This window comes from Triticum aestivum, chromosome 5B, assembly GCF_018294505.1.
Source record: "Triticum aestivum cultivar Chinese Spring chromosome 5B, IWGSC CS RefSeq v2.1, whole genome shotgun sequence".
In the NCBI taxonomy this organism is placed as follows: domain Eukaryota; kingdom Viridiplantae; phylum Streptophyta; class Magnoliopsida; order Poales; family Poaceae; genus Triticum; species Triticum aestivum.
Genome location: NC_057807.1, coordinates 50607311 through 50634023, shown reverse-complemented (window position 1 = coordinate 50634023; position 26713 = coordinate 50607311). Strand labels below are relative to the sequence as shown.

At 45.3% G+C, this 26713-nt stretch overlaps 1 protein-coding gene across 1 annotated transcript; it reads left to right on the top strand.

Moving 5' to 3' along the window:
- The first annotated feature begins 2822 nt into the window (after positions 1-2822).
- Positions 2823-15030, top strand: LOC123110335 (vacuolar fusion protein CCZ1 homolog). The gene is made up of 9 exons (XM_044530827.1): positions 2823-3430; positions 4092-4185; positions 4853-5036; positions 5217-5326; positions 9963-10058; positions 10170-10631; positions 10802-10957; positions 13601-13830; positions 14561-15030. Exons 1-9 carry the CDS (start codon positions 2841-2843, stop codon positions 14589-14591), a joined length of 1953 nt encoding a protein of 650 aa, XP_044386762.1. The 5' UTR covers positions 2823-2840; the 3' UTR covers positions 14592-15030.
- Positions 15031-26713: the final 11683 nt, after the last annotated feature.

The window sequence follows — 26713 nt, the reverse complement described above, 5'->3', positions numbered from 1 at the left end:
GAGGCCATAAGCCTTATGGGGGAGCCACGAGCTCACAGGGCGAGCCCTCTGAGCTCGTGACTCCCACTCAACTCTGTTTGACCTAATTTCACCTCTATAAATTTCCAAATATTCCCAAACCAATAGGGAGCCACCCAAAACACTTTTTCCGCCGCCGCAAGTTTCTGTTCTTCTGTGATCCCATCTGGAGGCCTTTTCTGGTACTCTGCCGGAGGGGGAATCGATCACGGAGGGCTTATAAATCATCCTTGCTGCCTTCCGATGATGCATGAGTAGTTTACTACAGACCTATGAGCCCATAGCTAGTATCTAGATGACTTCTTCTCTCTCTTTGATCTCAATACAATGTTCTCCTCGATCTTCTTGGAGTTCTATCCGATGTAATCTTCTTTTGCGGTGTGTTTATTGGGATCCGATGAATTGTGTGTTTATGGTCAGATTATTCATTGAAAGTAATTGAGTCTTTTCTAAACTTTATTATGCATGATTGTTATAGCTTTGTATTTCTCTCCTATCTATCTGTTTGTCTTGGCTAACTAGATTGATTTATCTTTAGACAGAGAGGTGCTTTGTAACGTGTTCAATCTTGTGGTGCTCTACATCCCCGTGACAGAAGGGGACAAGATACGTATTTGTATTGTTGTCATTAAGGATAAAACGATGGGGTTCATTCATATTGATTGGGTTTACTTTGTCTACGTCATGTCATTTTGCTTAAGGCGTTAATTCGTTTGTCATGAACTTAATACCATAGATGCATGCTGGATAGCGGTCGATTGGTGGAGTAATAGTAGTAGATTTTAATGTGATGCCTATGTACATGATCGTTGCCATGAATACGTGGTAACTACGCGCTTTCCTATCAATTACCCAATAGTAATTTGTTTACCCACTGTATGCTATGTGTTCGAGAGAGAAGCCTCTAAAGAAAACTATGGCCCCGGGTCTACTTTTATCATATTATAAAATCCAAAGTTTCTTTGCTGCAATTTATTTACTTCTATTTTGTCTTGCAATTTATATATCCACCTATACAAGATTTAATCCTTGCAATTAACAAGTTCAAGGAGATTGACAACCCTCTTGCCCGTGTTGGGTGCAAGTATTTGCTTTTGTGTGTGTAGATGTTGTTCATAAGGCTTTGCGTGATTCTCCTATTGGTTCGATAAACCTTGGTTCTTACTGACAGAAATACTTATTCTACTGTACTGCATTTCCCTCCTCTTCAGGGAAAATCCCAACGCAGCTTACAAGTAGCACCACCGTATCCTTCCTTGTTGACGCCGCAATGGGACTACGAGGTGAGGGGAGAGGCGAGAGCTGAGAGGAGCGCGGCGGCGGTTGCGGCGGAGAGGCGAGAGCTGAGAGGAGTGCAGCAGCGGTGGTGAGGCGAAAGGAGTGAGTGTGGGTTAACGAGAAGGGAGCAGAGTGAGAGGGACGAGTTCGGGAGTGCAGGTTGAATACGGAAAATGCGAGGTCGTTTTTACAAAATGACCAGTTGCGACCGATATTTCGGGGCGGTGGGAGTATGTAATATGCTTTAGTAATCGTTAAAGAGTTCTTATATTTAATTTAATATCAATGGAGCTTAAAAGGCCAAGTGGTGGAAGGAATATTGGGCTACCATGGCCAATAGTGAAGGCTCTTCACTTTTCCAAGTGGGAAGGCTGAATTGGAGGTGGGGGAGGAGTAGGCCGGTGCACCAAGGAGGGGCCTTCCCTCCTTTGTGGCAGCCCCTCCACTCCCCCTAACATATATACACTTGAGGTATTGACCCTTTTCTACACACAAGTTTTGGAGCCTACTCTAGTTCGTCCAGTTCTAGTTTTAGTTGGTTCTAGTTGACTAATTAGAGGTAGACTTTGTTCCTCTAATCCTCATAATTGAAAGTCCGGTGTGGTTCTAATTTCCTCCCTTTAATTCTTCAGTGACAGTTAGCTCTGGACGATGAAGCACCGTCGGATCATGAAGACCGTACGCTTACAACCAAGTAGAGAGGCCGTGTTTTCAGTCTTCCGCTCGAGTGATCGTTCGAATGCGGTTCGCGGGATCGTCATCAACAGTTGAAGGGACTCGAAGTATGATGTACACCGGCTTGTCTACTTTCGCGGCACCCCGGAATCGGTAACAAGCGTTGACCCAAACCCTACATGCATCTTCATATTTGTTTCTAGTTGATAATAGGGTGATTTTTTTGTTTTCTATTACGTTTCCCAACACTATCCCCCTGCCAGCCGCGCCGTCCTAGCCGCCGCCGACACGTCGATTTTAGTTCGCCCCGCCAATGACCGCGCGGCCGATTCAAAGGTTCGCCAGAGCTCCGACGACTGTAATGGCCGTAGTAGCTCACGGCCGCCTTCCCTGGTAGCCGCTGCCCACTGTCGAAGCTAGTAGGGCAGCCGCACGACCACCGCAACCTGTCGAGCAGACAGTTTCTCGGTCGTTGCTGTCGTCGTTGCGTCACCGCGAGCGGAGTCCTCCAGCAGCCGCGCAGCCGTCCAGAGGTTGTTGAAGCAGCCGCCGCCCACCCCGGACCCTTTGTGCTGCTCATCAACGCTCCTACCCCGCTGCCGGCCGGTTTCTTCCACCTTGCAGGCAGGATGTTCGACAAAATTATATGTTGAAGTAGGAGGTTTACATCACCAAATATACATCATCAATCGGAGTTGCCTCTTTTTGAAGATAAAATGCATTTTCTGGAGACATACATTTTTACATCTTCTGTTTTACATCTTCAAATTTTCATCATTTATCGGAGCTCTATACCCTACATGTACTTTCACATACAGGTGCCGGACGACCGGGGTACTGTAGGTACACACTGTAGCTGTGTACTGTTGATGGCGATCTGCCCGTTGATTCTCGATCAGACGGTCCAGGGAGGGGGCATGTCTCCGGTGACATGCCATGTTCCTGGATCTCAATCCCAAAACGATCGAAGCTTCCTTCCCTCGTCTCTGGTTCTCTACCAGTCCACCCGCTCGATCCCGCGGACCGCTCGACCCCGCGGAGCTAGGGTTCGCGCCGCCAGCCGGCGACCCGGCCACGTCCCGTTCGCCGGTGACCACGCCCCGTCCCGTCCGCCGCTGCCCCGTACCGTCGCCGGCGACCCGTCCCGTCCGCCGGCGACCCGTCTCTTCCGCCGCCGCCTCGTCCCGCCCCGTCCCGTCCGCCCGCAGGCTGTTTCAAAGCCTAGATCCGCCACTGGAGCTGACTTTCGCGCCGGCGGTTCTTCTGTAGTTTCTGTCAAGATGGGGTTGTCTTCGGCCGCTGAGATCGACGGGGCGCAGCTGTGTATCTTCGACCTGAGGAGAGGGCAGCAGGAGGGGCAGGAGCTCGACAAGATCCTCTTCTTCCACCCGGCTGACTGCCCCATCCTGCTCCAGCTCTCCGTCATTGGCCTCTGCGAAGGAATCATCACATTCACAAGGTTTGCTTTTCGTGTCGCTGCATGATTTCTCACAGTAACTGAAGATGTACATTTAGTTTGTCCTTACCAGTTATCACTACAGTTGTCTTGTTTTGGCCACATTGAAGATTGTTCTTGACCGTGTTGTTTGTTTACACTTCATACTAATATGGCGCGGTAATAAGTACTACCATGCTGCTTCCAAACCATAATTGTGCACAATTTTTCACTAAGCTTCTTGCTGTGGCAGATCAGTACCTATGAAATGAAAATTTACAATTTGTCAGTCTGTTGGCACGGCCTCCTGCTTAGATTTTTCAAGCAAGGACTTGCATATGATAGTTGCACCTTTCATTGTGCAAGGGTCCAAGTATTGTTATAATTTAGTAACACCTACTTTTTAAGCTAGTAACTTCTTTACAGTTACCCCTTTCGTTGATAACATATTCATCTAGATCTCTGGAAAATCATAAACATCTATTAATAGAGACTAACATGGAGTCATAGAAGACCTGAATATTATGGCACTTTGTAGGCAGCAATCTTTTTTGTTTGGTTGCTTTACATCCCCAAAAGTTCTGCAACCAATTATAATCCTTTATCGTGCTACTTCATTTCTTGCTTTGTTATGCTATGTTCAGCCATTTCATCTTTCTGTGTTACTTCTGTGCGTTATGTGCAGAATATTTTCTCCAGAAGATGACTGTGAGGTGATAGAATCTGATAAACACTGCCATGTTTTTTACCAAGCTGAGCCAGATATTTGGATGGTTCTGGTAATGACTGTTCACTACATTATAGTTGCCATTTGGGTCCTGTAATCTTTGGTTGTGATGAAGTATGGCTTTACATGTAGTTGCTAGTTCAACGTTGTTTGAGCGAACTGCTTCCTTATCAATTATATATGCATCTCAACTAAATTGTTCCGTTTATCTAACAGTACGATGCAGAAGTCAATAATTAATTGTACAGCAATGAGGGCCTCTTTGATTCACAGGATTCCAAAAACACAGAAATATGAAAAATTCAGAATTGTAGTGTCATGCCCATTTGAATCATACATGATGGTCTTTGCGCAAAAGTTTGTTTGGTTGCACGACAGGAAAAAACAAAGGATTCCTTAAGAAAAAATTCCTATAGGATTAAATGCTAACAATGAAACAATCCACATAGAAACAATCCTAGGGAGTATAATCCTCCAAACTTTATATAATCCTTTAAATCAAAGGAGCCCTGCAAATGTAGACTAAACGTAGTTAAGCATTTTTGCATGTTCCAAAGTCTAATGCCAACATTTATGGTGGACAGTTGATTTTTGTTGATGAATACAGTACACACTTTTCCTTGCAAATTTGGACTTACATCCTCTGCACGTCAATAACTTGGATGATTATTTCCTTTCTTTACTGCTCAAATTGCTAACATGTGATTTAATATTTTTAGGTGGTGCAGAAAATTAAGGACAATGAATCAACTTTGCGCTTTGGTGCATTGCAAGGAATACTAAAAGAATCTCATTCGCTTTTCACAATGTTTCATGGACCAATTCGAACTTTACTTGACAGACAACCAAGTGCTGAATTTGCCCGCGGTCACCTCCACACATTTGTCACAGATTATTTGAGCGGTAGGTTTGTTTTTCTATTATGGTATGGTCAGCACAAATGCTTCGAATTTATATGTGGTATTGAATGTGCGATAGGATGAATAGAGTTGAACCCTTACCTAAAAGAAACTATGCAGGTATTTGTGAATTTATTAGCTAAACTAATTCCATCTTTATCTGCTACTATATGTGCTGGAGCAGATTTTAGTGTTGGCAAAAAGCTACAATTGCCAACCTACCGTGATAGCCTAACGGAGCGGGGAACAGTCCAAATGCTAACTGTCTCACGAGAAGTGGCACTTGAAGTTCAGGTACGCTATATAGTTATGAAATCTAATGTGCTTGTCTTTTGGTTAAAGCAGTACCATCTCAACTGTATTTTTCAGTAGATCTGATTTTGTCTCCTACTCCCTCAGTACTTTGTAAGTTGAAATCAGTTTGCATGATGCTAAGCCCCCTATTTTGCCTTTTTTTGTATGGAAAAAAGGGGCATGCTTGTTGCATGCAATTTGCTGCCCATATCATGTTGTTAGTCTGATTTGCAAACCCCAAGTCAGGGTATGAGGCCACTATTGAGGATTCTAGGATAGATTGTGCACCGTCTACTAAGCAGTAAGCACCTATTTCTGACATTAATGGGTATCCAGTTCGGTGGCAAGGAACGGGTTAATGGTTAGTCTTCACTAGTCACAACTTGGATTAACTCAACGGAATTATTTTTTATCTTTAGGCAGACTTGCTTTTCTTTGGTGAAATCTTATCATGTTCCATATTTCAAAAATTGTTTTACTGAAAAGCTAACCTAGTGTTCTTTCATACTTCATAGATTATTTTTTCTCAAACACACACCTAAGTGCGCATCTTTGTATATTAGAAGAAAGCGTCAAGAAGACACAAAGAACAGCAGGGGCTCAAAGACCCAAAAAACGAACGACAGAAAATGCAGAGAAGCAAAAAGAACTGTACAGGCACCCTACTACTACTGAACTGTGGCAGGAGTTCAGGAGGTCGTGCATGAAGCGGCAATCGCCCGAGTTCTTTCGCGACGGCGAACATCCACAACTTGGCCTCACAAAGGATAGAGCCAATCAGCTCAGTGCAGCCACGGTTGGCAGCATTGAACAAGCAATCATTGCGGTGCTTCCATAAACGCCGAAGGTTCAGGATGATCAGAGATTTGCCCACTTCATCGTGCCTGCTCCGGCGTTTTTGGCAGCCGTGTCAAACCATGCATAGAAAACGTCATCGGGCCTATGGATTAAGATGCTGCAACGTACATGCGGACAGCACCTCGTGCTACACTTCTCTGGAGAAGACGCGGCCTGTGAACATGTGGGAGATGGACTCGTTGGCTTGATCACAAAGCGGGTAGAGGTGTTGGTTGGGCAAGCCGTGCCGCTTGAGATGACCAGCCGTCCAGCAGTGGCCTGCCGCTGCTAGCCGGGCAAAGATCTTGCAATTGTTAAGTGCCCAAGCCTCTCGGTATGCCGCCATAGTGGGTATTGACTAGATCCCTCGAACAAGAGATTGTAGGCAGATTTTACAGAGCATGTGCAAATCTAGGTGAAGGTATCATCTCCATCAATGACCATTGTTTGGGTATTCATTATTTTGTGCCAGATGGAGAAACTCAACGACCCCTTGCATGTTCAGTAATGTCGCCAATCCACCTTTGATCCATCAAAGCCGCGCACAGAGTGCACCTTCAAAGCTCTAGGATTGACCGCCACAAGCACTGCGGGCGCAAATATCATTGATGGATTACCATTGATCCAGTGATCCGTCCGGAATATAGCATGCTTAGCCTCGCCAAGACCTGCCTAGTTCGACGTGCCGACAAACATCACGCCATGCCACCAAGAAGTTGCCCCATCGAAATCCCGTTGGCCACCCCAGAAAAAAGATTGTTGTTGTCCCACAATGGCCTCATGGCCTCATGCGCCCGCTTCGGCAGCTCGGTGGCCAACATCGTGTGAATGGGCGCGGCAACAAGAACAACCTTAATAAGAATTAGGCGGCCACCCTTCGGCATCATGCTCACACGCCAATGCGCAAGCTTATTGTCCAACTTGTCTAGAATGGGCTGAAAATCAGTCCAACATAGCTTCCAAATGGATAGAGGTTTGCCTAAGTAGTACTCCCTCCGTTCCTATATATTTGTCTTTCTAGAGTTTTCAACAAGTGACTCCATACGAAGCAAAATGAGTGAATCTACACTCTAAAATATGTCTATATACATCCGTATGTGGTAGTCCATTTGAAATCTCTAAAAAGTCAAATATTTAGGAACGGGCTCGAATGCATCGATACGGATAAGGGTGTCAGTATCGGGCCAATACGGATACGTAAATTCGTCATTTTCAAAAAGTGTCAATACGGATACGTTGTAGGTACTCAAAGCCATCTGGAGGAGATGAGAATGATAGATCTTCGGAGATCAAAGAAGAAAGAAGAGGAGATGAGCTTGGCTGGGCAGGAGAAATGGAAAAGAGAAGTGTCCATACATGGCTGTTGAGTGAGAGGGGACGTTGGTGAGGAGGAGCTAGTCGCTGGCTAGCCGCCACTGCTGCTGGCCCTGGGACCTGGGTAAGTAGCTGCTGGCGACACAGCCGCTGCCTGGTGTGAGCATGGGAGGAAGGAAAGACGCTGCGAGGGAAAGGATGGGGGCATCGGGGCACTAGGGTTGCTGGTTGCTTCTTAACTGGGCTGAGCGGGCTCTTACCTGGGCTGGAAAAGTATCCAAAACATACTGGCGAAGTATCCTTAAGAGTATCATCATTGTTTTAAATCATTTATTCTCGGATACTCCGGCGATACGTATCGGGGTGTATCGGAGGAGTATCAGTATCGGATACGGTATCCGATACGGATTCGCTGGTCAGCTGAAGTATTCGTGCATTCGAGGGAACGGGGGGTGTAGATAGCAAAATCCTTGATTGGGCAAGGTAAATTGACGGTGTTATGGCCCAGGGGTGCCTTGCCGCCCGGGCCATCATGCCGACCCATCGACCCTGTAGAAGGAAGGTTCAAGTGTTAAGCTTCATGCACTAGCCAACACAACCAAAAGACCGGACCGTATGAGAGGGCTGGACATTATACTCCAACACTCTCCCTCACGTCTATGCTCCTTTGGAGTTATGACGTGGGCAGCGGAAGCGGGGCAGATCGCAATTATTTATTGCGTTTACTGGGTTTTGAACCTTGAACCTCTTGGTTGCAAGTTGTCTGCACCTAACCAGTTCACCTATCAGTCCGAACTTATGGAAAGAGTTAGGTAATTCACATATACACTTCAACACCCCCTCTCACGTGTGACGTGGGAAGTCAACACGTGAATAGACTCAATGGTATGGCACAAGAGGCCTATACATGGGCACAGAGGGGGGCATCAACATTTTTTGATAAATTGTAGAAGTCAGGACTTGAACTCAAGACCTTAGGCCCTAATACCATGTATACCATGTTAAGCTTCATGCACTAGCCAACGCAACGAAAAGTCCGAACTGAGGGAAAGGGCTAGGCAATCCATATATACACTTCAACACCCCCTCACGTGTGACACGTGAATAGACTTAGAGTTATGGCTTAAGAGGCGTATAAGTGGACACAAAGGGGGCAACAACAATTTTTGGATAATTGCGAAAGTCAGGACTTTAACTCAAAACCTTAGGCCCTGGTAAGCTTCATGCACCGGCGAACACAACCAAAAGTCAAAACTATGAGATCGAGAAGCCATGTCGTTCAAGACAACAAAGCCAGATCCGTGGAGGACTCCCCTCCACCGACATGGCCGACTAGGATCATGTAACCCTAGGGGCCCTGGTAACTTATGTAAGCCGGGACCGAGCTGGTCGATAGACAACATACAATCCCTGGATAATACCTTGTACTTTGTACACCCCAATCGCAGTATACAACAGTAGGGTTGTACCTCGTAAGGAGGGCCTGAACTTGGGTAAATCTAGTCTCCTGTTTCTCCTCCAATATACTCACCTTGCCGGGATACCCTAATGGAGGGATCTACCACTCAGCCTCTCCGCAATGGATGGGAGTTGTTGAACTTTTCAGCATACTGGTATGCAGGCCAGGCGTCTCGCCAAACACCTAAATAAGTTGCCATTTGATTGTGTAGTCGTCTTGACGTGCCCGGAGGAAAATCACGGCATCATCAGCATATAGCGATGCTCGTCTGGCACCTTAGCGACCATGGTGCTCCGCAAGCAAACCACTGTTGGCAGCAGCTTCGACCAAACGATGGAGAACCCCCATGGCTATGACGCATACCATCGGCGACAAATGGTCGCCTTGGTGAATGCCCTGGTGATGTTGGACTTCCTCTCCTGGTTGTCTAATTCACATCTAGATGTTTTCTAAGTATGTCACATCTAACCTTCCACAAATAACGCAGCAACAAGGAACAAAAAAAAACTGGGGCAAAAATAAAAATAAACCACAAACATAGTGGACATTGGGTTAGATGTGACATAATTATGTCACATCTAGATGTGTCCTAGACAGACACTGGAGTTCGAAGTAGACCAAAGAAGGCAGAGCAAGTCAGGCGAGGCCAATATGCGCGAGAAGCTTGAGCAGAAACAACCAAGAGATTGTGTTGAAGGCACAGTGTTCAGCTTCACCAAAACAGTGGGAATATTTTATAGATTATGTTCTACGCAATTAGCTAAAATATCTTATATAGTATTAGTTTTGGATCTGTGAAAATTGGTTTGTTTCATTTTAGGCTTGTGGGACATGGGAAGTCGTTCATGATGCAACCTTCCTTTGTTTTTATTTTTCTTTGGAACACAATCCAAATACCACATTACACTTTTAGATTAATCTGCAGAAGTAAAGTATACATGTTTTGTGTTGCTCTATTATCTAGAATCATTTAATTTGTAATAGTTCCATCCATCTGTTTCAACCATTGATGTTTTAGTATTTCAGTCACTCACCACAGTTCTTGGGTCATGCCTTCGAAACGTAATCTGCCAATCAATTGTATTATTTGAGGACCTCTTGGTGTCTACGACACTTCCCCTGGTATGATCCCCTGCAATCACTACTTCTGTTGGATTTTCCTTTTCCTTTTCTGATTCATGGCATGTGGTTTGCCTGTTGTTAAAGATTCTAAGTTCTTTGTTACTGTTTTAGGATGATACATTAAACCTATACACTTATGCAATCCTGCGGTTGACTCCTAGTGCTTTATCTTCCAACGGGAATTCATGGTCCTATTTGCGTAAAGGGGGTTATGTTAATGCTGACACCACTTCAAGTTCGGCAAATGGAGCAGCTGCAGCAGAAAGGTACAATAGTCGATCTCGTGACACTTCTCCTGGTGGACAAAATCAGATGCACCATAATTTCAGGCCTCTTCAGCGTGAGAAATTGTCCAAGGGAAAAGATGGTTTTGTTGCTGCTGACTTTGTAACTACAGAAATTCGTGGTGCTGTACCGCTGAATCCAATACTGTGGTTCCATCAGGCAGAGGAGCGCATGTATTTATGTGTTTATCAGCATAAGAACCTTACTATCTTGCTAGTGATTCCAGCTTCCTCACTGATAAATGGAGAAGAGGGTATTGCTCATGTGAAGAGGCATCTTCTTGAAAATGTGTGTGTTCTTTGCATAATTTTCTTACTTTTTTTAGTTTTCTGATTCAGGGTTGACCTAAATACTTGCTTGTGTACAAAATATTGGCATGCCCTTCTTGGTACTGTTTATGATGAATATTTGTACATCATGAATGCATGCTCAATAATTTTAATTTGATAAAATTGCAGGCCTCACAGAACATTGTCACTGTTGAACAAAAATTATCACGAGGATGGGGAGGAGAAAATGCCTATCATGTCGGTGGATACCGTTATATACTCTCTGATCCAAACAGAAAAGTATCAAGAGCCTCCCCACCTGGGAAAGTCATCACCTTGTCAAAGGTTTGTTTCATTGGCATTGAGTAAATAGCTGAATACCAGTTCATTATTTTGTTGATCATTCATTCGTTTGGGAAAAACATGTTAATTTCTCTACACTGATAAGCAGCAAGCTGTGGAGATTGGGACCACATATGGTCGGAGGGCCCCAGCCCTTGTCACACCACCCTCGGTCCAGCCCAAAGTGGCTAGGATTCCTTTACTGCTACAAGTTATTTATTAGGCGCAGAGTCTAGATTAGAATCCGTTTCAGAGTCCAAATTGTATTTCCTTTGAGTCGGTTTGACAGCCAAGCTATTCTCCCTATATAGTGGGCTTCTCCCATGATCAGTGAAAGCATCAGAATTCAGAGTATTACCATCTATTAGGCCTAGAGTAAGTAGAGTTTGTTCCATCTGGTATCTGTGTCATCTACGATGGTGGACGATGACAAAGTTGACGGTGGCAACATCAACCTTGCGCTCGAGGAGCTAGCGACCCAGCTGAAGGAGGTCGTGGCGCAATGGACCACCGATCATGCCTTCATGGTGGATCTCGTCCAGTGCGCTGATGCCGTGGAGCAGCGCCCCGGCGTTCCACCACCTTACGCCCTGGCCGACCCTTGAGCATGGGCGCTCAACTTCACTGAGTCACGTGTGGTGTTTCAACCGACAGCCAGCGGCGTATCCTCCACGCCGGCCCATGCCTCCACTGCCCTCGCCACCACCACCCCACTCGCTTGAGGTGCAGGATCTGATCCACACATCCCCCCACCGTCGTCACTACCCTACTTTACGGCCTCCCAGTTCTTCAGTTCTTCCCACAGCAAATTGGCCCTCCACTACCCCATCACCAACCCCTTGTTTACCCTCTGTTCAGCCCAGCTTTCCACCATGCATATCCGCCACCACCGCCCTACCAACAGCCACCCGTTGTCAGCCACATCCTCAACCACTACAGACCTAGCCCACATATGCTGCCTCACAATACCTCACGTCAATTGCTCCCCCTCTCATACCAACACCTTGGTTCCGGCTCAGGTGTCCCATGCATCCACAAGGTTGACTTTCCAACTTACGATGGTTGCGTCGATCCTCTCGGCTGGCTTCATTGGTGTGAGCAATTTTTTCGGGGTTAATGCACGAAGGAGGCTAACAAGGTGTGGGCAGCGGCATACCACTTAGTCGACAATGGTCAGTTCTGGTACCTCTGGTCTGAGTGCAATCATGGCATTCCCTCATGGCAGCACTTCAAGGAGGTGTGTCACCTTCAATTTGGGCCGTCTGTATGTCACTCCCCTGGGCGATTTTGCTTGGCTTCCGTCTCACCTCCACCGTTGTAGACTACACCAGCTGATTTATGGTGATGCTGTGCAGGACCAGCGAGCTATTAAGCTCAGGCTGTTCAGCCCAGTAGCGTTTCTTGTACACAGCCGTGCTCCCAGAGGTCCTCAACGTTGTTGTCGAGCTTCAGCAACCGGTGGTCCTCCACACGGCAGTCTCCCTCGCTAAGGCATATGAACAACACTATCCATCCCAACAGTGATGCGCTCGACACGTTCCCATGGTTTGATGGCTTGGGCGTGTGGGCTGACCTAACTGCCTGCTGCACGGCGCGCCACAAGGCATACCTGCGGCAGCTGCTGCCCCTACATCGGCTCCTCGCGCTACGTGCCGCCTCACGCCCACCGAGATGGTAGAACACCGCCCGCCAGGGCCTCTGCTACAACTGCGACGAGTAGTACATCCCAGGTCATTGGTCCACACGCTTGTTCTTCATCGAGCTTGAGGACCAGAGACACCATGCATCTCGCTTCACGCTATCACTGGGCTCTGGAATATCACCATACAGCTGCGCGTCACCATCGACACTCGTACCTTCATCGCCTTATTAGACACAGACCCGACACAGTTTCATCGACTCAGCCGTGCTCGATGCCCTCGTCCTAACTCTAGAGACTCGTAACAGGGACAAACTCGCTGGTGTCGGCCTATATCGTGGATCGACTGCTTCTGGATCCGTGATCGACTGCTTCGCGCTTCCACTTGGCGACTTTGACTGGCTTTATGCTCTCAGATTAATTTGTGGGATTTCAATTGCCACAACATAACTGTTGTCATTGCCGGCTCCCAAATCATATGGACCGAACTGGTGCCACCTGCCTTGCTTGTTGTCTGCACGATCACGAGCGAGGACTCTGGCCTCACGGGTGACATGCTCGATGAGTCAGCTGACCTCTTCACCACTCTGACCATGCTGCCTCCAGTGCGCTCTGGTCCAGCCCAAAGTTGTTAGGATTCGTTTACTGCTACAGTTTATTTATTAGGTTCAGATTTGTATTAGGTGCAGAGTCCAGATTAGACGGCTTGTCAGCCAAGCTATTCCTCCTATATATATTGGGCTTCTCCCACGATCAATAAAGCACCAGAATTCAGAGTACTATCTATTAGGCCTAGAGTAATTAGAGTTAGCTCCAGCTACATTTCTGCATATTAGTAGGTGCTAACTTGCTTATTTTTTTCAAGGTTGTCTAGTCTTTTTGATTGGTTTCTCTTATCATTTTTTTTACTATATAAACAGTAGGGTAAAAAACCCACTGCAAATTTTATAAATCAAATAATAAGATAAATCATATTTGTTGAATTGCCTTTATATGTTTTTTTGCAGGATTCTCTTCTTGCCCTCAACAGGCTAAGAGGAGAAATAGATCTAGAGAAGTCAAGAGCTAAGAGGAGTGACCCTACCCACGACAAGGATTATGAAGTATGCATCAGAGCGAAAAATAATGCATGGATTATTGCTAAAATTTCTCGAGGAAAAGAACTCTATATGGCTATAGAGAAGGGCGGCGAAACACTTCTCTATGCATCTACAGCTGTTGAGAAATTTAGCAACAGGTAACTTTTTGCTATGTGGTGCCAAATTTCAATACGTATTCACTGTGACCGTGTTAAGAAATTTAGCAACAGGTAACTTGTTTCTATGCATCTCTGATTGGGATAAGGAATAGTGTACATGCTCTGTTGAGCAGGTTTTCGAATTAAAGTTGTGACTAAGAAGTAGGAGTACTACCTATGTTCCTAAATGTAAGACGTTTTGGCAGTTTAAAAAATATAAGATGTTTTGGCAGTTTAATTTCTTATATTTAGGAACATAGGGTGTAGTATATTGCAAGACTTGCCCTGGCAGTTAGAAAATTTGGTTGATTATGTGCTGTCGTGACTGATGAAATCATGAAAGAATATGCTCCTATTTTAATGCCCCAAAATAGACCTGCCGTTTTCTTTCTAAATACCTTTTGTTTGAGCAGACTGGCAAGCCTTAACTTCTACTACCTCTGTTTCTAAATGCAAGACGTTTTGACAGTTTAAATTGAACTGCCAAAACGTCTTATATCTAGGAACAGAGGGCGTATTTGAATGGTACTAGTGGAATTCGTTTTTTTTAGCATGAAGATGATATCTTAGTTAGGGCAGAAAGCCAGAAACATATCTTACCTGACCTGGATGATTATGTCCTCTACTGTAATTCCATGGCACTCCACCTGAGTTGGTATTTTCCTATTAGCATGTTAGAGCTTAAACTGCATCTAATCTTGGTTGTCATTTGCTTTCCTACTGCTCTCAGGTACTGTGAGGGGGCATTCTCTACAGACTAAAAGCACCAGCACCAGCACCAGCATGTTTCCCAGGATCCAGTCCAGCACTGCACATGGTTGTCGACTGGATCACTCCCTAATGTGTGTAATTGATGTCGATCTCATGCAATAACTGGATTCATACCAGTTGTACAGCTGCCATTTGGAATAAAATTATGCGGAGCAGGAACCAGCATGTTCTGCCCTAGGTTCTGCGGCCTTATGGGATACAGTACTTAGGAACATTCTCGTTTCTATCTCATGTTAAAAAAGGAAGATCATTTCAATCTGTAAATGCCGACGGAGGACCGCTAACTCGTACTCCGTTGGAGTACATGTATTACGGGCCAGTTCTCTTGCGCTCGTAGATGGCTTACCCTGGAAATTAAGCCTCCTTCAGAAAAAGAAAACTTGGAAATTAAGGCCAAGCTTGAAAGAACTTTGTCTTTTTAGGGTAAAAGAAATAACTTATTTTTGGGGTTGGGATTAACGTACGACACACTTCAGTGGAAAGAAGCTAGTGGCGGTTAAAGCTGATTTTTAATAAAAAAAAGCTGCGTGGATCTGTGCCACTTGGGTCTTGTTATCCTCCTGTTTTCTTTAGCTCGTGGATCTGTGCCAAATGTCCATTTCGGTGGAAATACAGGAATCAATACAAATTGAATACATAGCGCGTGGGCACTATTAAAGGATATTCTCCAGCCTATCACCGAGCAACAGGCCTCTCCCTCGTCTCACCTTTCCTAGTTTGCTGACGAGCAAGCGTGCGCCCTGCTGATCTGTGCCGCCATGCTGGATTTTTTTTCCTGCTTACTATGGGTTTGTTGTTTTCACAGCAGTTTAGCTACACATTAGTCAACTGATTCGAATTCGGCCTTAGTCGATTTTTGAATGAAGGAAGGAGAAGGGAGGACCTCGCCGGAAAGAAGGAAGGAGCTCGCCGTCATCACCCTAGTATGTATCTTAGGGTTAAGGGAGTGGGGATTCGCCGGATAAAAAACTCAACGTGGGGGGCCTGGAGGGATGGCTGGGCAGGCGGAGGACCGGCGGTGGGGAGTGGTTCTGAGGAGGGTGGGATGGCGAGGCGGCGCGGGAGCGCAGCCTACTGGTGGTGGCTAGCGGCTCAAGGAAGGAGATGCATTGAGAGGTTGAAGAAAACCGTGGGCCATTGATTTCGCATCCAACGGTCTATAGAATCGATTGACCTCAAACGGAATTTTCAGCTGATTGGTTTCTAGCCACGCCCTTTTCATTGTTATTCGGTCAATCATATATGGTTTTATTCGTAATCCCAATTTTGGAAGAAGATCAATGGTCTGATCTTTTCTTTAGATCGGCCGGGTCACCAGCCGTACAATCATTGCAACAAATTCGTTGGTGCAATCCTCTGTTACAGAAGCATCTTTGACATGTGGCCCATTGCAAAAAAAGAAAAGAAACCTTTTTCTTTATTGCAACAAGATTGTTGTTGGAAACCTCCATTACAACGGGACCTCTGCTGAAGAAGCATCTTCGCCTCGCGGCCGGTTGCAAAAAGCATCTTTGCCTCACGGCCTGTTGCAAAAAGCATCTCCGGCTTGTGGATGTGTTTGTTGCAATTACAACAAGACTCTTGTTGCAAAAAGCATGTCCCCTCATGGATCTAAAGCCGCCGCCATCGGGGACCTCCGGTGCCGGTCGCATTGGCTGGCGAGCTCACCAGAGAAGCATGCCGGTGCGCCCCTTTCTCTTTACGCCCCTCCTCCTTTCCCTCCTCCTCTTTGATGGTGGCGTACAAATGCGCGGGGAGGCCATGGGCAACGTGGTCTAGTAGGAGTGTGGTGCCGACTTGATGCAGCGACGACAGCAATGCCACCAGGACGAAAGGGAGAGGAGATATTCAGATGGGAGAGGATGTGCAGCGACGACAGCAATGCCACCAGGACGAAAGGGAGAGGAGATATTCAGATGGGAGAGGATGTGCTTAGCCGCCTCCCAGGGAAAAATGACTGCCGAGAACAATCGACAAAGAGATAAGGAGAGAGTGTGGTATGCGGGTCACTGGGGCACATGGAGCACAAAGGAGACGGTGGATGCGCTACTGTTTTTCAGTCGGTAGAAGACTAGTGTTTGCCATAGAAGAAACTCTTCAACAGTAAGTTATGTGTTTGAATTCCTTTTCATGCACGTGCGACATACAAGCATCACGACCATTCATTAATGGACCCGCATATCCAGTGAACATTAGAATTTTAGGCAATGAATGTTTTTTCATGGCAAGGGAGCACGGCAATTTCCTAGCAAAAAATAAACAGAGGCGGATTTCTCATGCTCGTCAACTAAACCTGCCATTTTTTTTGCAAACTCAAATTATCATAATTTTCTTTTGATTTGTTATGCCTAAAATCTTGACATCATATTTTTAGCCTTTCCCTCAAGGGAGCACGATTGAGACCTGCTAAGTCTGTCGATTGAGACCGTGATGTGTAGTAATATCCAATTAGCAGTCTTGCTAAATTTGTCGATTGAGACTTTGTTAAGTCTCAGTCGATGTCATATCTGTGAAATTTTATATTAAGATCCGTGATTTTTTTCTTCAGTTTTTTCTTTTTCTCTCTTGTATGCCTCCATCCCAAAATAAATGTCTTCAAGATTGAGACACTTATTTTGAGTCGGAGGAAGTATGTTACTTAACCCAGACTTGGTTAAATCTCAGTCAACTAAGATCTAGCCACACAATCCCCTAAAAAAAAAGATCTAGCCACACCCTTCAATTAAAGCCGATCAGAGAAAATTTCCCCAAAAAAGCCAATCAGAGAAGGGGAAAGGGAATTATAATAAGTTTAAAGGACGTTGCTAACGTCCAGTCGTACTGATTATAGCAACAGGCGCGGACGATCCATCGGGCCTCTCCCTCGTGACTCCTTCATCTTTAGTTCATTTCACATACAATTCTCATTTATTTTAGCACAAATATGCATGCATGCAGAAAAGGACAAAAGTGATGATGTCAGCCAAAAATCCTTTTAATTTTGAAATTCAAAATGTTTTATAGCTCAAATCGTCGCCCCGATTGAAAAACCATTTTCATATAAAAGATTCTTCGTGAGGAGACCTGCGAAACTAGACCCCATATTGATATGTTCCGACGACTTTTTTTTCGTGTCTAAAGTTATCATGTCTCTAGTTCATAAGTTACCATTCTGTTTATATAGAAATTACCGAAGCATAAAAATGGTTAACCAACATTCCTCCCACGTGCAAATGAACTAAAGGACATACTCCATCCGTCCCAAAATTCTTGTCTTAGATTTGTTTAAATACGGATGTATCAAGTCACGTTTTAGTATTAGATAATTTGTATCTAGACGAATCTAAGACAAGAATTTTGTAATGGAGGGAGTAGTAGCTAATGTCATCCTAGATTCCCTCCTATTTCAAAATTTCAAAATCTTTTGTAGCTCAAACCGCCGTCCGATGAAAAAACCATTTTCACATAAAAAAATCGTCATGACGAAAGCTTCGAAACTAGATCCCATGTTCATTTGTTCCGACGGCTTTTTTGGGATGAGAAGTTACCACTTCTGCGCTAAGTAAGTTATCACACATGTGCTACATATGTTACCATGTTGTTTACACATATATTATCGGGGCATAAACCTGGTTACTCTAACCTCTTCTTATCAGGTCGGGTTAAAGTTACGACGGTGTTTGTGCGTGAGTTATCACGTATACGATGCGTATAGTACCAACTACCAAACTATTTACACAAAAGTTATCGGGTGGATGTTTGTAAACAACCCCCTCGCCAAAGTTATTAGGATTGAGGCAAATAACTTATCAGGTCGGTGATATGTGAGTTACCATGCTATTCACACAAAAGTTACTATGGTGTTCGTACGTGAGTTATCAGCTCTGTTGTGTGTATATTACCATATTATTTACACAGAAATTATCGGCGGTATCTTTTTTGAATAAATTTTATTCCGGGGTCAAAAGTTATCGCAGTAATTGTACCTGAGTTATCAGCTCTGTTATCATTGTATTATCATGTCATTTGCATAGAAGTTACCAGGACACCTAGTCAAAAGTTACCGTGGTGTATGTACGTGAGTTATCAACTCGGTTGACAATATATTACCATGCTATTTACATAGAAGTTATCGAAGGCGTGTTTTCAACAACCCCCCCCCCCCCCCATGTTTTCAACAACAGTTTCCCTGGGTCAAAGTTATCATCATGTTCGTACGTAAGCTATGAAATCCACTGTAAGTAAAGTATCATGCTATTTACACAAATTTTATTAGGGGTATGTTTCCAACAACTTTCCCCAAGGTCAAACTTACCACGGTGTTGTATATAAGTTATCATGTCTGCAGTGTGTAAATTAACATGCCATTTACACAGAAATTACCCAGGGTATCTTTTCAATACTTTTTTCGCGGATCAAAGTTATCATTGTGTTTGAACGCAAGTTATCGGAACTGCGGTGACTAAACTATCATGCAATTAACACAAAAATTTAAGGGGGGGGGGGGTTGTTTTCGACAACTTTTTTCTCGGGGTCAAAGTTATCATGATATTTGTATGTTAGTTATCATGTTTACGGTGCGTAAACTATCATGTTGTTTACATATAAAGTTACTCGTGGAACCTTTTAACCCCCATGGGTTAAAGTACCATGGTTATAACAACATTCCTTGAGTTAAAGTTACCATAGTGTTTATACCTAAGTTATCAGATCTGTGATGTGTCTGTTATCATACTACTTATGCATGCATCGTTGGATGCATGCAACTGCGAACATCTCACCCGACGGATGTCGAGTCGATCGGGACCGTCGAAAAACATAATGTTTGGTACTTAGCTGTTTTGAGGCTTGCGGACCGGCGTGGCATGCTATGGTGTTTACACAAAAATTTACCCGGAGTATGTTTATAATTTTTTTATATAGAAGTTATGCAAGTTACCTAGGTGGTGTGTGAATTACCATGGTATTTACATAGAAGTTAACGGGGTGTGTTTCGACAAAAAGAATTCCTCGGTCAAAAGTTACCAGGCCCTGGGTGCATAAGTTCTCGGGTCCACCTTTCTTAAACTACCATGTTATTTACAAAAATAAATTCAGGATGTGCTGTCAACAACTTTTCCCTGGTCAAATCTACCACAATGTTTATACGTAATTTATCAGATCGGCAGTGCTTAAATCATCAGAGTGTAATCCCCTTGTCAAACACTTTTTTAATGTATTTAAAATTGATGTAAATATGATTTAGAAACATGTATGCCTCTCCCACTATAGTTAGTAACATGATTCACTAGTGAAAAAAAATCAAAAGATATAATGCCTTTTCCCAATGCGGTAGTAAAGAAGGATAAAATGTTCAGTTGCGTCAAATGGACAACAAGTAATGTTAGCTCAGTTGGTTAACCTCGTTGTGGTGGCAGTAGGCGGCTAGAGTTCGAATCCCCACTCAAGCAAGTAGTATTTTCATAGGATGCGTACGTATCTGTTGTAAACGTTCAGTCGACTGGTCGTTAGATTTCTCGTAAGTTTATTATTAATCATACTAGAGGACGTTCTCAATGGAAACTACTACTAGTAATCCCGCAAAAGAGAAAAGAAAGCTACCACTAGTACAAGATTTTTTTTGGCATGGAGTAGTACAAGAGATTTTTTTTGAAAACACTAATGTCCACACGTGTGGGCGTTTGCATCTCGCACACACGCGTGGATCCGCGTCCGTTTATGAATGCACGGATTTTGGCATGTTTCTAGTGCCACGTAGGACTGGGCTGGTGTGTGGTCATTCACTCGGTCGCCCACAAGGTCGTTTCACCACACGGGAAGGGCCGATGTGTGGGCGTTCAGCAGTTCGCCCACATGCCACTTTCCACTAACGCACAAGGGCTGGTGTGTGGGCATTTACCATCTCGCCCACACGCCCGTCTTATCTCCCACACCCAAGTTGCCACTTGCTATGTGTTTTGCAGTGTACATGGCAACTGCCCTAGTGTGCTTTATAAGCAGGTGACAACTCTCTTTTTTTTTACCCCGAACATGTCAGTTGCCATGTATTTTTGCAGGGTACACGACAACTGCCCTAGTATGCTTGTAAGCAGATGGCAACTCTTTTTTTACCGAACATGTTGTTTTGCCATGTCTTTTTGTAGCGCTACACGGCAACTGCTTAGTGTTAGTAGGTGGCAACTCCTAAGGTTTTTAAATCATGGCAACTGTAGTAAACTAGACCATATATGGCAACTGCCTAGTGTTAGTAGGTGGCAAACCCCTAAAGTTTTCAAATCATGCAACTATAGTAAACCAGACCATACATGGCAACAACCGCAGTTGCCCAAAAATGGCATCTGGAACTTTTGACATGAGATGGCAATTGCAGTTGAGCAACCATGGCAACTGCAGTTGTCCGACATGGCAACCGTAGTTCAGCGACATGGCAACTGCAGTTAAACGAACATGGACGAGGGTCTGGACCATGGCAACTGCGGGCGCCCGGTGACTGTCACGCGGGGTGTGCGGGACCACGAGGTACGAGGCCTGACGCACGGGCGTGTGAGAGGGACCGAAGGAAAAAAAAGAGGTGTGTGGGCATTACTTGTTTTGCCCACACGTAGGTGTGTGGGCTGTTCCTCTTATACACCACACAAAATGTGTGGGTAGACCCCCTAACGCCCACACGTGTGGCACTTATGGGCGTCCTTTTTTCCCTATGGTAATACGTGTCTCATTCATATCATAAAGATTAAAGTACAAGTCACGTAAGGATCGACATGACAAAACTGAAAAGATAGCAGAACATCTCTGAGCTTGACACCAACGCCCATCACCTGCCTCCGGCACCACTAGAGGTGGGCATATAAACCGAAGACCGAAATACCAAACCGTAAAAACCGAGACCGAGACCGAGACCGAACTGACCGAAACCGAGAAGTTCGGTTGTTACTTCGGTCAAAGCTTGTAGAAAACCGAAGTAGTTTCGGTAAATTCGGTCATGACCCTCGGTCACCCGGAACAATCAAGATATGTCGTACGTGCATGTGTATGTAGTCCTAACTCCATGGCCCTTGGCCCAATTTAGGCCCAAGATCTCACGTGATGGATAAGCACGCAACATCGAGTAACCAACATCTATATCCATCCACTCGATCCCCCATAAAATACTATATCCACTCGATGCTTTAACCTAGCCGCCAGCGTTCCCCTTGAAAGAAAAAAAATAGCCGCCGTGCTATCTGCTACTCCGGCCAGCGGCGGCTGCGGACTCGCATGCTCTCTTCCCCGGCCAGCAGCGGCAGCCCAGCAGTGGCATTATCCGTTCCCTGCTTCTTCCTCGTCCACCAGAGCTTCCGCTTGCACTGCATCTTCTTCTTTTTACCATCATGTTGGGATTGTTTCTTGATTACTTTCGATGTGTTCACGTTCTCACAAGAAATTGACTGCTACGCGCGATGCTCTTGCATCTGATTTGTTTCCTTTCTTGTTCGATTGGTGAGGGGCTGCTCAAATTTAGACGGAACTCTCCACAGATTCCTATTGTCGCGCTTTGATGTAGCTTTGTTCGGTTGAACCGAGACCCGACCCAAAATACCGGTGGACCGAAATCATCGGTTACTGTTTTTCTAAGAAACCGATCGGTCAACAAAGTTAGAAAACCGAATTTTTTATTAACCGAGAAAACCGAACCGAATGGTTTGGTCTAACCGAACGCCCAGCCCTAGGCACTACGACAGCAGCCACCGAAGAAAAGAATGATTGGATCACCTCCTCATCCGAGCTCGATGCGGCTCCATCGCTGATAGGCATCTTTGCGGATCTCCAAGGTGGCTCACCAAAAGTGAAGCCCTTACCGTTGAACAAATCAGACCGGGGCAACACCCCGAACACGCCATCGAACTCCAGATTTGGCACCCCGCCGCGACTAAGATGTCGCAGAAGGAAACCATATCTGCCATCCACGAACCACGAACCCAACACATGTTCCGTCTTCCAGATGTCGACGATGCAGACCACAATCTGCATCCGCTCCTGGACTACCTCCCAAGCTCCACGCCGACGCTGGAGCAAACGTCGTCGCAACGGCGGAGCCCAAGGACACAGGTCCACACGAGGATGCCGCCACCGCCACGACATCCTTGCTTGAACAGACGGGTTTCTAAATCCGTCCCCAACCACAGGACCGATGGCCTTGTCAAGAAAGGATCCAAAGAATCTTTATTCAACATTGTCATCGTCGCCGCCGAAATAAAGACGATGAACAACCTAAAAATCTAGACTACGAGGGAGTAAAAACGATCCACACGCGTGGATCCGGCGACCCCCCTCACCACCGACGACCGAGGTCGCCGGCGGAGGGGTGACGCCGGAGGACGGCGCTGGAAGATTGGGCTCTCCTGGCAGCGGCTAGGGTTCCAGCCGCCAGGGACATGAGGAAAATGACTAGTACAAGAGATTGCCAGCTGGCGGCGATGTGCATGCCTCTGTCTCTCTGCGTGTACGTACGGTAAATACGATACTCCGTTTCCGGCAATCCCATCACTAAGAGCATCTCCAACAGGTGCATAAAACTTCACGTGCTAAAAATTGGGTTTATTGGATGCTGAACAGCTCCAGCAGAAGCTGTAAAATAGTGCACGCGCAAAAAAAGTTTGGCCAGGCGCTAAAAAACACTATCAAAAGCTGCAAATTTGGGGCGCCGGATTGCGCGCGCTTCACAATTTGCACTGTGTATTTTTTTGGGCGCGTGTTTTTGGGCATCTGCTAAATCAATGTTGGGTCCGGCGCGCTAAAAGTGCTACATTGGCACGCTAAAACTATTTTAACGCCCGGAATTTTTATGCACATGTTGGAGATGCTCTAATTCCGATAAAAGAATCCATCTGTTCTCATGGCGGCGTCGTGGGCCGACCTCCCCCAGATCTCCTGGACCTTGTCTTCGCCAAACTCATTTACCCAGGCGACCGCGCCCGTGCCTGCGTCGTGTGCTGTTCATGGCACACCGCCGTGCGACACCGTGGCCCCCAGGCGGCCAAGCTACCATGGATCGTCTTCCTTGATGGCGAATTCACCACTCCCATCAATGGCAGCATATGGGAATGCCCCGACTCCGTCCCCGACAATGCACGATGATGTGTCTCCGCCAAGGAGTGGCTACTCCTTGGCATCTACGAGCGGACCCTCATCTACGTCCGGGAAGATGAAGTAGAACCGTACTGCTTTCACAACTATGTCTTGCACAATATTTTCTCTCTTGAGTATGTTCCTCTAACCGAGCTTGACACAGTCCTTCACCGAGCCCACCACATCCTCAAGTTCCGGATGCGGTCCACCACCCATGACTTCATGGCCGTCATCACCACCAACGAGGACCATTCGCTCATCGTGATTCTACCCAGAAAGGATGTATGGCTGCCAGCAGAACCACGAGTAGCTCCATATGCTTATATCATTGACATTGCCTTCTCTGGAGACAAACTCTATGGCATCACCGAGGCGGGGGATCTCATCCCCTTTGACCTAGGGTTGGATGATGATGGAAAGCCCGTGGTTACCATTGAAAAGCATGTGATTCAACAACCGCCTGATTACGAAGATTATGATTGGTGGCCTGCGTCTGATTCTGATGACGATTATAGAGAAAGTGATGATGATGACGATGATGATGATGATGTGGTGGGGGAGCAGGATGATGAGTAAGAGGTCGCAAATGATGATGTGCCTCCAGATGTCGAGGAGAAGATGGAGGCGGCAGTGGACGTGGCAGCTACGACTCACAATGAGGTGGTCGATGATTTTGATCAGGACTAGCCAACAATGGCAAACGATGACGATGACGTTGAAAAGAACTTCAATTATCTGAACTGGTCACATATTATTGGTGCCAATGACGAAACCACTAGCTGACACCTAGTCCAGTCACGCGGGGAGCTTTTTATGGTGAAGACACGCACACAAATGCTTCCCGATTATACAATGTCAGTTCACCAGGTTAGAAAAATTTGAGGTTCTGGACACTATCTGTGGAAGGTATATTCTTCAGATCAATCAGTATGACAAGATCAAAAAGTGTAAGTGGGCTTTGCTGGTTGTCTATGGAGCAACTCACGATGAGAATAAACCTGAATTTTTAGCTGAGTTGTCTTCCTTCTGCAACATGATCAATTCTCCCTACTTAGTGGGTGGGGATTTTAATATCATTAGACATTGTGGAGAGAAGAATAAAAAAACCCTTTATCTCACTTCTTAGGTTTTTAATGCTATAATTCATTTGCTTGGGTTGAGAGAGATTTTTATGGTGGGTAGTTGCTTTACTTGGTCTAACAAGCAAGAGCATCCCACACTTGAAAAGCTGGATAGGGTGTTAATGTCGTATGACTGGGAAGACTTGTATCCTTTAGTGTTGGTGGTAAAATTGGTTAAGGACCTTTCAGACCATAATCCCTTACTCCTGGATGGGGGGGGGGGGGTGGCACCATCGAGGGCCCCGGGCAATAGATGCTTCAAATTTGATAACTCATGGTTGCAAAATCCTGAGTTCCTGCCTCTGGTTACTGATATTTGGGCCAAACCTGTATATTCTGATGATCCTATTGATATTTTGAATATCAAACTAAAAAGGATCAAGAAGTTCTTTAAAGGCTGGGGCTCTAATAAGTTTGGTAATACCAGAATCAAGAAAAATCTCCTTAAACTGGAACTCCAGGAGCTGGAGCTTCTGGAGGAACAATGTGATCTATGTGGGGAGGCCCAAGCTAGGAAAATGTATATTCTAGTGGAGTTGTATAATATGTATTTGGAGGAGGAGCTTTTTTGGCATAAAAACTATAATGGGAGATGGCTCTTGAAGGGTGATAACAACACCGGCTTTTTTCATAAAGTTGCCAACGAGAGACGTAGAAGAAACACGATGCATTCCCTCGAATGTGGTTCGATTACTATTGAGGGGACTAAGAACTTGTTATCACATGTCACTAACTTTTACAAGGAGCTTTTTGGCCCTGCTCCTGGCAACATTTGTAGTATTGATGCCTCTTTGTGGTCTGATGATAAAAAATTGTCTCCTTGTGATAATGAGGAATTGACCAAACCATTTTCTTTGGAGGAGATTAAATCTGCCCTTTTTGCTATGGAACATAATCGTGCTCCTGGTCCCAATAGTATTCCCGCTGAATTCTACCAGCATTGTTGGGAGGTGGTATGTGCAGATCTCTTTAGACTTTTTGAGTGGTTTTATGAGGGAAAATTAGATGTGCAACATTTAAACTATGGTATTATCACCCTTTTGCCCAAAACTTCTGCAGTGAATAAAATACAACAGTACAGACCTATATGCTTGCTGTGTTGCCCTTATAAGCTAACTACAAAAGTCATGGATAGGAGGGCTAGTATCTATGCCCCCAAGCTTTTTAGCATTCAGCAGAATGCCTTCATAAAGGGGAGGAACATTATGGACGGAGTTTTGTCGCTACATGAGATCATGCACTATACTCATGTGAAAAAACAAACTGGTATCATCCTTAAGTTGGATTTTGAAAAAGCTTATGACAAGGTCAATTGGGACTTCCTCCTCGATTGCCATGTCAAGCGGTGGGTTCAATACCAAGTGGTGTGGATGGGTATCTCAGATCCTACGTGATGGAACAGTTAGTGTTAAACTAAATGATGAAAATGGCCCTTATATCAAGAGTGCCAAAGGGGTTCGTCAGGGAGACCCCCATTCTCCTTTTCTGTTCAATATGGCAGCCGAGTGCTTGACCAAGATGGTACTTGCTGCTCAGAAAAATGGGTTGTTCCAAGGGCTGGCTCCTGATCTCATTGAGGGGGGTGTTGGGATCCTGCAATACGCAGACGACATGGTGTTGTGCTTTTCTCATGATGTGGACAAAGCAGTGAATGTTAAATTGTTGTTGTACCTATTTGAACTTATGTCAGGTCTGAAAATTAACTTTGATAAAAGTGAGGTATTCTCGATTGGTGGAGACAATGAGATCGATCTACTTTATACTGATATGTTTGGCTGTCAAGTTGGCAAACTTCCCATGAGATACTTAGGGTCCCGGTGACTTATGCCATGCTTAAACCGTGGACTAGGATTTCCTGGATGCTAAGCTTCTCAAAAGGTTGGCGGCCTGGATTAGTTATATTG

Coding starts and splice junctions, on each gene's coding strand:
- LOC123110335 (XM_044530827.1), top strand. CDS start 2,841: ATGGCGATCTGCCCGTTGATTCTCGATCAGACGGTCCAGGGAGGGGGC. Junction 4,186..4,852: donor CAGATATTTGGATGGTTCTG/GTAATGACTGTT, acceptor TAATATTTTTAG/GTGGTGCAGAAAATTAAGGA. Junction 13,831..14,560: donor GTTGAGAAATTTAGCAACAG/GTAACTTTTTGC, acceptor TACTGCTCTCAG/GTACTGTGAGGGGGCATTCT.